Genomic DNA, 12015 nt, shown 5'->3' on the forward strand with positions numbered 1-12015 from the left:
TGAAATATTAATTGAGTCGTATTGTTGTCATCAACTATAAATTTTGTTAAAGCGAGAAGCGTTCAGTCATGCAATTAATATCGGAGTCAATGTCATGATTTCGATTCACATTGATTGAAAGCACAATAATGGATAAAATAATTGTTTGGTTGCAATAATTGTCTTTCTCCTGGATTGAACAATTGAAATATGTGTTTGTTTGTACTGTTGTATGATTGAGTTCTACAGTTCCTATCAACTATAACTTTTAATAACAGACATCATTTGATCTTATAGTTTCTAACAAATATATATATATATATATATATATATATATATATTAATTACGTTTTTTTAATAAATATACAACATATGTTATTGCTTTAAAGTTGTCAGTTAAAAAATAAATTAAACTCAAGGTAATAAACATATAATATCACTACCAAAAAAACATTGATCAAGAACCGACAAATATCACAAAAAAAAATTAAAGACGTAATATTCCCGCTTCACGTGCTAATTGGATATTGAATCATAGTGACTGAAGTTTAAACTTTCCAGTAAAAAGTATAACACGTGATTTTAATAAACATAAACATTTGAAATTTAATAACTTCAGTCTCAAACAAATAAAATTGTAATTACGTTCAACAAACGTATATTTTTTTAGTTTATAAAATATATATATAAGTTCTCATGTTGTACGTATTACATGCTAGTTGATTATAAAAGAAAAAAACACGGTAATATGTAAACAAAAAAGCGAAGAAATTGGCATACCTATCGCCTCTGGAAATTGAAAGACTTGACACAAAATGCAAAAACAAAAGCAAAGACAACAACAAATCCAACAATAACACCAGCAGCCAAGCCAAGAAGATCATGCCTAAACCCGAAATAATCTCTCACAAATTCTTGGACCGATTGTTTTGAGTCAAGCAGATCCTCCACGTCCCCGAATTGAGACGCGACCAAACCGTACAAAGTCCACGCTACTGGATTCGCCCAATGGTACCATCTCCACCATACGGGTGTCCTCTGCACCAAAACAATGCACAACAAAATTACAACCAAAATTTTAGCAACGTAACACACATCATATAGAGAATAATGTTTGTTCGAACGTACCGGTCTGGGAATTATAAACCCGGAGAAGAGATTCCAAAATGAGTAAAACGCGTACGATACAATATTTGCAATACTCAGGTTTGGAGTCATTGCCACAACCATCATGCCGTAGAATGTGAAGTATAGTATAGTGAAGGACATGAAGAATATGTACCAAAAGAATTTTACCGTTGTCCATTCGAATCCAATTATCGCATAAACTATAGTTCCATAAATAGTAGCTTGAATTAAACCATATGGGACTTCAATCAAAACCTGTTGGAAAGAAGATAAAAAAAATAATAAGAAAAAATTTCATTTTTGTTTTTAATATATATGCATTCGCTTCAAGTTTCTTGACTATGGATTTATCCCGTAACCTGGCCGAATGCATATGGCAAAGCTGAATACAATCCAGCAGCCTTTTCTCTATAATAAACGGTTCGTTCAACAGAAACAACAGGTTGAACAGACGAGGCGATTTGCATCCCTAGAAAGAAAACGGAAGCGTACATAGATCCCATAGCATTGAAAATGTTTTGTGTTGTTCCCCTGTCATGTGTAACTTCCGAAATGAAAACAAGAATCTAGATCTCGAAAACAAAATAAGATTAGAAATGGTTTCTTTCTTGATTACCTTTTACTACCAAGATCCCAGAACATCGAACCGAAGATAACGGCTACAAATGTTGAGTACACAAGCCTCACTGCAGAATAAAGAGGATTGCGCCAGTATGACCAATGTTGTTTCCATAGGCAAGCTATACATTGTATGAATAATGGTTGGAAATATTCAGTAGGAAAATGCAGCTCTTGAGAACCCGGACGAGGAGTGCTTAACTCATTTATCAAAGCTTTGTTCCTCCTGAAAATTTCATTCAAAGCACTGCTGAGTTTCTTGAAATTGCCTTTGTTGAAACTATCTGGTGATATGTGAACAATCCCACCTGTAAAGTTCCGTGGTTTTGTAATGTTCTGCGAAATCGACTCGATGGATCATTTCTTGAGATGAAGCTGTCACTTCAAGCATCCAAGTTGCTGGATTATAACCATCCCTGATTTTTTTTACTCCCGGAATACTCTGGATTTGATTGATTTATTTATTTATTTTAATGGAAAAAACGAAACTTGTAGTTTTTTATGATGTCGTTTTTTCCTGAAAACTCACCTCAAAGTACTGGATCAGATGGCAAGAATGTGGGCCTAGTGGCCCCACATATATCTCTCGTCCCCCTCGTTTCATAAAAAACAGCTACAAATACAACCAAACGAGCAATGTGTGAAAATAAACCGAGCATTACCAACTCAGAATCATTTATAAAGGATCTTGCCTCATCAAAAGCTTCGAATATGTCGATGCTAGGCTGATGGATGGTGCACACGACCGTCCTACCAGTGTCGACTGTGTTCCTGACCGTTCTCATAACAATTGCTGCAGCTCTTGCGTCCAGCCCTGAAGTTGGCTCGTCCATGAAAATTATAGACGGGTTTGCTACCAGCTCTACGGCAATAGTTAACCTCTTTCGTTGCTCAGTTGAGAGACCATTGACCCCGGGTAAGCCGACTAGTCCTTCTCTCAACTGTGTCAGCTCCACGAGTTCCATCACATTCTCAACGAACATCTGAAATACGAAAAATAATGTCTTATTCTTGAAGTATGCATACTATTTGTCACACCTCTTACACAAAAGATTTTGTGATGATGAACCTTTCTGGTTTCGGAATCTACATCTGAGGGCAAACGAAGCCAGGCCGAGAATAGCAGTGACTCGTAAACTGTAACACAAGGGGAGTGGATGTCGTTCTGTTCACAGTAACCTGAAATCCGAGCAAATGTTTCTTGCTTCTTAGGATAACCGGAAATCATGATATGTCCTTCGATATATCCACCTGTTTTTCGACCAGCCAGGACGTCCATAAGCGTCGTCTTACCCGCGCCACTCACTCCCATTAGAGCTGTGAGAACACCAGGCCTAAAAACACCACTCACACCATGGAGAAGCACTAATCTGTCTCCACTAGCTCCCTGGTCTTTCATTTCCTGCAGTCCATTATTTGTCTTAACTCTCTAATTTTCCCGAAAATGTATAATAAACTCTGCAGTTTCCTTAGTTTACCTGTGGCATGTCGACCGAATATGTGACCTCATCAAATGCCATAGAGTGTGGTTCGAATGGAAGAATGACGTCTCTTTTCCTTCTCTGATCTTCTCTATCTAAGAGTCGTTAAACATTTCATATACATTTTACAGTAATATGAATCAAGTCATGAGGCAAATCTTTGATATTATGACTCACTAATTGTTTCCGTTAAAGCGCTCCTCTCGTTCTCATTTTCTGCACTACTTTTGGGCAATACAGCTTGTGGTTTCCTCAGAGCTGCAAAAGTTATACTTTTATTGCATATAGTAGAAGAAAATAAGGTACATATGATGGAAAAGAGACTAGAGACACTAACGGTTAAGCCAAGTCAGAGCAAGAATCGAACAGAAGCTGTATAGTAATATCCAGCCTGCTAATGCCCCGGCTCCAATCCAGTACCAGTACGATTCAGGGAAAAACCCAAGATCATTTAAAACCTGGACTCCCAATGATATGTTGGAATTTGCAGGAACCTAGAAATTTGAGAAAAAAACTTGAATATCAACTTGGCATGTCTGAGACCAAGAACACGAATGTTGGATACTAAAACTACCTGTCTCCAACTATGCCCTCTGAACTCGTTAACCAAAATTGCATTGTCAGCATACATCATTGGGGATATATAATAACCCCATATCCACCATTTATTGGCGCTTTCTGGAAAGATAATTCAGAACATGAAGCTGTGTCCACTCTTTTTAGAGAAAATTTTTAAAAAGCCATGAACTTCCAAGTTAAATTCTTCATTCGTTCAACATGAAAGCACAGTTGGTACCTCGTGCCAGGACAAAGCCACTGAAGGTGAAAATTAGGAGCAATACGAAAAAGCCGTATGTGTTAGCTACGATCATGTTCCTAGCAACCACCCCGATGAGTCTGAACAAAGCCGATGCCGTTTGAACCTCAAGTAAGAGCAACAAGTAGTATTTCAAAAGCCTGTGATAAACTAAGGTCATAAATCTTAATATTTGTTTTGCTTATAACCTCAGAAACAGTTAAGACATGTGTTGTTCACTGTTACCTCCACACGTTTGAATCATAGCCGGTTTCATAGTAAGTTAATGCCACAAAAACAGCTATTTCAACTACATTGATTGGGATCGAAAGGATCCAATTTGGAAGAGCGTAAGCCCATGCAGGGTAAAAGTAAAAATCCCTTTGCTTGTAGAAGACAGGAAGCTTTTGAATAATCAGGGCTAGCTCTGCCATTCCATTGAATGTAGCAACAGTGACCAGAAAGAACAAAGATCCAGAAAATATCCTTCCATCTGCTATGTCATCTCGTGGCATTGTAGGCCGTAAGAATGTCGTCATTACAAGGGTGGCCATTATAGTCATCTAGAGGCACGTTCAAGAAATCAGAAGTGAATAATAATAATGTGGTATATTAAAGCTAAGAAACCTTGAAAACTAAAAATTATAATTTTTTTTAGCACAATGGTTCCCATCAAGCATGAGGACCTTCAAGAGCTTGAAGATGTAAAAAAATGAGTTTCTCTGCATGAGCAAGATTTCTCTGGATGTGCAAGCCTTTAAAAGCTCCATTTTGCTGACGCCATAGTCTTTGGTTGCCAATGCAGCCGGGTGGCTTCTATTTTTATCAAATGGAATTGCTAATTCTGCATTTAGTTTCTGGCCAATCTCAGACACCTTAAACGTTTCAGCAAATTCTTTAACACTAATAAACCTATAAGGCTTCTCAGAATTTGCCCAATATTGTTGTTGATCTTTCTCCGAAGTTACCTGCATGGAATTAAATTCGAAAATAAATAACCAAACTTTTTAAATGGACAAAAAAGCTAAGTAGATTTTCTTCTTCAAGAATCCTACTTCTTGCAAGAAATCTGCCACCCCCTTTCTTTCAGGGCATTTGAAGCCCAATGATTTGAAGAGGTCGAGCACTTTTTCCCGAGGGCCTTGATAAACAATCTGCCCTTCTGACATAAGGATTATATCATCGAACAAATCGTAAGTCTCTGGTTCGGGTTGAAGAAGGGAAATAAGAGCTGTCCCACTGAGGATATGGATGGATTGTCTGATGGAATTCACCACTTGGAATGTCGTAGAACTGTCTAAGCCTGTCGATATTTCATCCATGAAGAGTGCTTTTGCTGGTCCAACCAACATCTCACCTGATAATTTTGGTTAAAGAAACATGTGAAAAAATTTGTGTTTAGTATTTACAAGTCCATGTGATGGAAATATGGTATATATCTAGGCTGCTATACGGAGTGAGAGATTTTATAGGCACTGTTTCACTATCTGTAACATTTGTACATTAAGCCATAGGCTCTTAATCAAACAGTTTGATTTAAAAGACTTTCACATGATTTGGTAGGTTTTATTTGGAAGGATCAACAAATGCTCATGTGATCGTGAAGCCGATGCTGTTTGAGTTCCAAGACTTGCACATGGTCGAAATTATACAGTAGGATTTTTTTTTTTGTGAGGAGCAACGTATGCTCATGCAATCCTATGCGGCTATCTATATCATATATTATTTGAAATGTTAGTGTTTCATCTGCTATAGATTTCAAAAGAATTGGTTGACTTGTTGGAGACACGATAAATAGTTTAAATCTCTAATAACCGATGTGTTTTTGGAAAGAAATGATGACTCCATTCACCTGTTGTAACTCGTTTTCTCTGTCCACCAGAGATCCCCCTGATCATGTCATTTCCCACCAGTGTATCAGCACAAATATCCAATCCAAGAACCTGAAAATTTGTTATCAAATGAACTTGGATAAGTTCCATGTTATCCCTCTTATGGAAATGAAATTCTTGAATTTAGGCTACCTTAAGAACATAATCTGTGACTACACTTGCTTCTTGGCCTTCTATAGCTGCTGCCTACATGATCCAATGACAATAAACATTGACTAAAAGATTCACACGCAAACACTAATTTTACCCAAAAACAGTACTTTCATGTAGATATCCACATCAGGATCAGGCTTTATATTTGCTTCTTTTTCTCTTCTTGATAACTCTGCCAGCATGTCTGCAGAATTGTCACACGAAATCAAAGGTAACTTTTTTTTTTTTTTTTCCCCATGATGCATTATACAAATGAAAAATCGAAAAAGGGAAAATAAAACGACTAACCGTGACCACTCCCGACTCCTTGGCACCTAGCAGAAAAGGCCAAGGTTTCTCTTACAGTCATTTCCCCTATGTGAACATCATGTTGGCTTATATATTTAGCAGTTCTTTGTGGTACAAATTCTTCCATGTTATGCCCATTGTATGTCACCTTTCCACAAAACTAACCATCGAGAAAGGAAAAAAATATCTTCGCTTAAATTTATCCACTCAAGTACACGAAGGAATGACAAAATATAAGATGGCAACTTAACCTTTAAAGAAGGATCAAGCATTCCAGCCAGAGCCAACAAAAGTGTCGTCTTTCCCGAGCCTGGAGGGCCTAAAAGAAGTGTCATTCTAAAAAAAAAAAACGTGAAGAATGGGAAAAAGCTGACGGACAATTAATCTAAATGAAGTGGAATAAGTTATCCTTCGTGAAATTACCGGCAAGGCTTCAAGATTCCACTGACATCTTTCAGGATCAATAGTTGTTTCTTGTTGCTAGGAAGTATGTGAAGATAGTTTGAGAATCCCTTTTTAAAAAAAAAACACGATTTAGATGGAAACCAGCGTAGAAAAATAAATAACTTATCAATTATCAAAAGCAAAATTTTAAATGTCATACTCAATTTTATGTTTAAGAAAAGAACAAAAATAGTAGCGTTTGGTGCTTAAATATGTGCCGGAAATTGCTGAGCTAGTAGACATATTCATTGGTTTAGTCCTAAACGATGACAGATTTTAATCGAATTGGTCTGTCAAATTAACCAAAGCCTAGTTCAGCCCTAGGCGTTTGGCTCATTTTTCAGTTTGGTCACAAATATTTCGGCATCGCCAATTTAGTCCTATGCGTTTCCAAATTTTGATCGAGTTCGTCCTTTTGTCAATTTAACAGTTAAAACTAATTATAAACATGACATGTGACAATCATGCGACTAAAATCCTGAAAACCCAAATCAGATGCGTTAATTTTCAATCCAAATCGAGCTTGGACAAAAAAAATTTCTCGTTGCTATCACATTCATAAATTTGTTTCAACCTTGATAATAAAATAGACATTGCAGCACACAACTAATCTCTATCAAGTAACTCTAACTTCGTTTCTCGCACGCTAACAACATTCTCTTGTTCTCAGATTCTGACATTTTGATAGAACCTTAACTTTAGTCATTTTTTTAAAAAAACCTAAAATAAAAAATTCACCTTTTCTGGATATATGTTGTTATTTGGTTGAATTTAGTATTCTTATTCGCCGATTATGATTTTTTTTAATCTTTCCATTGAAATTTTTTAGAATTAAGGTTTCAATTTTTTCATTAGGGAATTTTTTTTATAATTTTGATTTTTTTAAAAGAGTATTAAATTAAATAAAAGTTTGTAACGGTTGATGTTGATAAATTTATCTATTTTTATTGCGTCATTTTGAGGCCAACTTGGTCAAGATTGATGTAAGGACCAACTCGATCAAAATTTACAAACATTTAGGAGTAAATTTGGAGCTCTGAAATGTTTGGTACCAAACCAAAAAATAGACAATCATCTAAGATTGAATTGAGTCATTTCTCCGTTAATTTTAACCACTAAATTGACGAAAGGATAAAGTCTGGCTAATTTTTAAAATGTTTAGGACTAAATCTGGAACATCAAAATATTTGAGATCGAACTAAGAAAATGATCAAACATATGGGACTTCCCGATAAAATAGGACTAAAAACAAAAATATCCAACTTATTGCAATAAACCAAATTGGATCCCCTACTGTGGGAATCCCCACAGTAGAGGATGTGTCTCACACATAATGCACCAACTAATTAATGTTAATATGGAAGCACAAATAAGTAATTCATATGTTGTGCACTTTCATTTCTACTAACATTGTTATACTTTCAAAAAGAAAGACAATTGATTGAGAATGTGTATTAGACAAATCTCTATTGAAATTAATGGTTTCAAGAGAATTAGGAGTGAACAAATATTATATCAGTTAAACCGAAATAACTGACCGAACCAAATGAATTCGAAATTTTGGTTTTAATTTTAGAAAATTTCGGTTATTTTATTTCGGTTTTTGGTTTTTGTAAAAAAAAAATCGGTTAACTGAATTAACGAAATTATAAATAATTATATTTTGATTTTTTATTAGACTTTACATATAATTTATGGTATTTGTTAAATTTTTATATATTTAATATTTACTTACTTTTTCTTATTTTTTTATAAATATTTTCAAGCATAATATGTTTTATTAAAACTAGCAATTATGCACACGTGATGCGTGTTATATATAGTATACAAATACAAATATCAAAATATAAATGAATGTAATATAGATGAGTTATTTTGAATTGATAATATACATAGAAAAAGTTAGCTTAGAATAAAATGAGGTAAGAATAATTTTAAAAATGAGAAATAAAATTTATTATATAAGACAATGAGAAATGCATGACGGTTGGAAAAAAAAGTTGAGAAATTACAAGCGGTTTTAAATTTAACGTTGATTTGTGGATTATTAAGATAAGAAGTGGGTTATTGGGATGTGGAATGAGAAGTGGGAGGTTAATGAACCAATTGAGAAGTGATAAATCAAATAGTAGAGAAAGGGCAAAAAAGGAAATAATAAAGTTGGTGTCCTAAAAAACAGTTTTTATATGTCCCTCAACTATTATAAAATAGTAGAGATAAAAATCTCATATTCAATTATTAATTTTATCCTTTCAAAAAAAATTATTAATTTTATAATTTTTATTTTTAAAATAGTTAAGAGAAACAAATAGATTAATTCGGTTAGCGACCGAACTAACCGATTTTAATTAATTAGGTTCTATTACGTTGGTTTTGGTAGAAATTCGGTTCGATTTGATTAGTTTAAAAAAATTCGGTTAAACCGATTTCAGTTAATTCGGTTTGTTTTTTACCAAATTAACTAAATGTTCACCCCTAAAGAAATAGGTTGTGAAAAAACTTTTTACTTTATATGGATACAAATCTCATATTCAATTATTAATTTTATCCTTTCAAAAAAAATTATTAAATTTATAATTTTTATTTTTAAAATAGTTAAAAAAAACAAATAGATTAATTCGGTTAGCGACCGAACTAACCGATTTTAATTAATTAGGTTATGTTACGTTGGTTTTGGTAGAAATTCGGTTCGATTTGATTATTTTAAAAAATTTCGGTTAAACCGATTTCAGTTAATTCAGTTTGTTTTTTTTACCAAATTAACTAAATGTTCACCCCTAAAGATATAGGTTGTGAAAAAACTTTTTACTTTATATGGATGATTTTAAATTTTTTATATTTCAAAGTTTTTCTTAAATATCATTAAAATTTAAATACAAAATAAAATATTCGACAATCAAACAATTAGATGACAATTGGATGTGTAACAGATTCAGAAAATCGAACTTTGTATAGTAAAGTTTTCTCCTCCCTTTCACAACCTTTTCCTTTTAAAAAATGAACGGAAGAAAAGAAGGAAAAAAATACGAATTTAACAATTGCAATGAAGGAAACAAAATGGAAAAAAAATCTAAAAAAATAATATATATATATATATATATAAAGGCTAAAATATAAAGAAATTAATATTTTGATGTAAAGAAATATGAAACAAAATCCAACAAATGAAGGAACAAAATTAAAATATATTAAAACAAGAAAAAAAAATATAAGGATCACTAACTAGTTGTAATAAATTTTCCGACACCAAGTGAGACGGATCCAGAAATTAGAATAAGAATGAGATTGAAATTGGCGTAATAAATTTATATATTTATATAACAAAAAAAAGTTATATTACCTTGTAGTGTTTAATGAAATTGTATTCTAGATATAGATGAGCTGAGCTGAGTTTCGAGCGTGAAAGGAAGACTTTAATGCGTGAAGTAAAAAAACTTAATAGGTAATAAAAAATTAAAAAAAAATTTGATGTGAACTACAGCCTTACTAGAACTAGCCTACGTTAGGCCGTACACCACCAACCATAAAAGGATGGGTGAATTTGTGTTCAGTCCCTAAATCCAAAAGCAAATTAAGAATCAGTCACTTGTCAGAAAAAATTTGTTTGCACTCCTTGGGCCTACATTATTTTTCTCGGATAAAATTAAGTACAAAACATTGAAAATATGGTACAAATACAAGATATTTGAGCACTAATTGTTCAAGATCGAATACAAAAAATACAATTTTGAGTATAAAATCTAAACATCTTTATTAATGTGAACTTGCAACATGTGTTTGAGTACTCAAAAATCATATATTTGTACCAGATCTAATACATTGAGTACTCAAAAATCACATATGCATACCATATTTTCAATGTTTTGTACCGATTTTCATCCAAATAAGATAAATGTGTTATTAATATCAATATTTTTTAGTACTCGAAAATCATATATTTATACTAGATCTAATACAATTGATACTCAAATATCATGTATTTGTACCATATTTTTCATGTTTTGTACCAAATTTCATCCGAAACAAAACATGTGGACCCAGGGAGTTTAAACAAAGTTTTTTTCTGACAGAGACTGATTAACAATTTAAGTTAGATCTAGGAACTGAATTATAAATTACCCTAAAAGGATATAGCCACGGGTTTATATCAATTGTTAATATAAACATGTGACCAGATCTTTGACGATACCCTTATGCTAGTACCCTCATAATGAACATGCCAAATTTTGATTACCTCGAAGATATTTGAGAAGAAGTTGATGAAAGAGGGCAAAGCTCTACTTCCTACATGAGCTTCTGTTTCAACATTTAGGTTCTCAAATCTCACTTCAATTGTAGGCAATTCTATCCCAACCCTACATACATAACATACACAAAAAACATATATAAATGGATCGGAGAATACAGTACTATCATAAACATACTAAAAGTTAGATTTTTGTGGTTTCTCGCAAGTCCATCAACGTACCTATCGATCCGATCCTTGAGTTTCATCAGAAACCTCTTGTTATCGTCCTCGGTAGCGTTTACGAGCCTGTCGAGCAATTTCTTCCTTTCTGGGAATCCAAGATCAACTACATCTATCTCATTAGTATCGCCTCTTGATCCAAGAAGGATGCCCTTCCTTAATCGATCATAAGTCGGAAGCTTTTCGAGGGCAGCCCATTTAAGAGCTTCTTCATCAGTCTCTTCCCTTGATGAACCTGAAAATACTTCCAAGCCGTTGCTGTTTCTCCATGCTGCCGAAACATTTCTCACGATACTGTTGCTAGCTCTTTGTACACTACTTATTTCCATTTAGTACTCTAAATAGATGAAGATCAAATAAATTTGAAAAAAAACATTAATCTTTTTTTTATTATTACAGAAGAAGAGCTTTGTTGAAAATGAGAGAGACAACTAAATTTGGGAGACTTTAACAGGAAGACTAGAGTACAGTTCGGCACTTTATAATGCATCTTTAATTTAACTAGGTATATATAAAGACATATCGTGCATATAAATTATTGAGAAGTTATATAGGTATTGTATGTTTAGAGTTTTGATATGGTGAGCAACCATCATGTGCAATTTTGTGTGTATCAGCCGATGTGGTGTTCACCTATTGGATGTAGAAGATGTCACGTTAGCGGTACACACATAAGTGCACATGATGATTGCTTAACATATCAAAACTCTGTATGTTTATATATGTAAGATTATTGTTGTTTGGCTCTTTTTTTAATTTTAATATACA

The 12015-nt window shown here is 33.5% G+C and overlaps 1 protein-coding gene across 3 annotated transcripts; it reads right to left on the minus strand.

Annotated features, from left to right (window-relative positions):
• Positions 1-652: 652 nt before the first annotated feature.
• LOC140875641 (pleiotropic drug resistance protein 1-like) lies at positions 653-11711 on the minus strand. Of its 3 annotated transcripts, XM_073279376.1 has the most exons (24): positions 11248-11711; positions 11014-11134; positions 6759-6847; positions 6587-6671; positions 6336-6495; positions 6155-6231; positions 6027-6080; positions 5855-5945; positions 5058-5359; positions 4689-4970; positions 4249-4565; positions 4003-4163; positions 3781-3884; positions 3544-3700; positions 3384-3464; positions 3204-3301; positions 2795-3127; positions 2418-2708; positions 2255-2338; positions 2034-2167; positions 1724-1951; positions 1467-1638; positions 1108-1362; positions 653-1017 (listed from the first exon to the last, which is right to left on the minus strand). In XM_073279376.1, exons 1-24 carry the CDS (start codon positions 11574-11576, stop codon positions 760-762), a joined length of 4263 nt encoding a protein of 1420 aa, XP_073135477.1. In that variant the 5' UTR covers positions 11577-11711; the 3' UTR covers positions 653-759. The 3 variants fall into 3 exon arrangements, with proteins under 3 accessions (XP_073135477.1, XP_073135474.1, XP_073135475.1); XM_073279373.1 differs by having other exon boundaries at positions 653-1362; XM_073279374.1 differs by lacking the exons at positions 11014-11134; positions 11248-11711 and having other exon boundaries at positions 653-1362; positions 6587-6654; positions 6759-6816.
• Positions 11712-12015: the final 304 nt, after the last annotated feature.

Source organism: Henckelia pumila, chromosome 1 (genome assembly GCF_033568475.1).
Source record: "Henckelia pumila isolate YLH828 chromosome 1, ASM3356847v2, whole genome shotgun sequence".
Lineage (NCBI taxonomy): Eukaryota > Viridiplantae > Streptophyta > Magnoliopsida > Lamiales > Gesneriaceae > Henckelia > Henckelia pumila.

Coding starts and splice junctions, on each gene's coding strand:
- LOC140875641 (XM_073279373.1), bottom strand. CDS start 11,576: ATGGAAATAAGTAGTGTACAAAGAGCTAGCAACAGTATCGTGAGAAAT. Junction 3,885..4,002: donor TGGCTTTGTCCTGGCACGAG/GTACCAACTGTG, acceptor TTATCTTTCCAG/AAAGCGCCAATAAATGGTGG. Junction 2,339..2,417: donor TATTCGAAGCTTTTGATGAG/GCAAGATCCTTT, acceptor TTGTATTTGTAG/CTGTTTTTTATGAAACGAGG.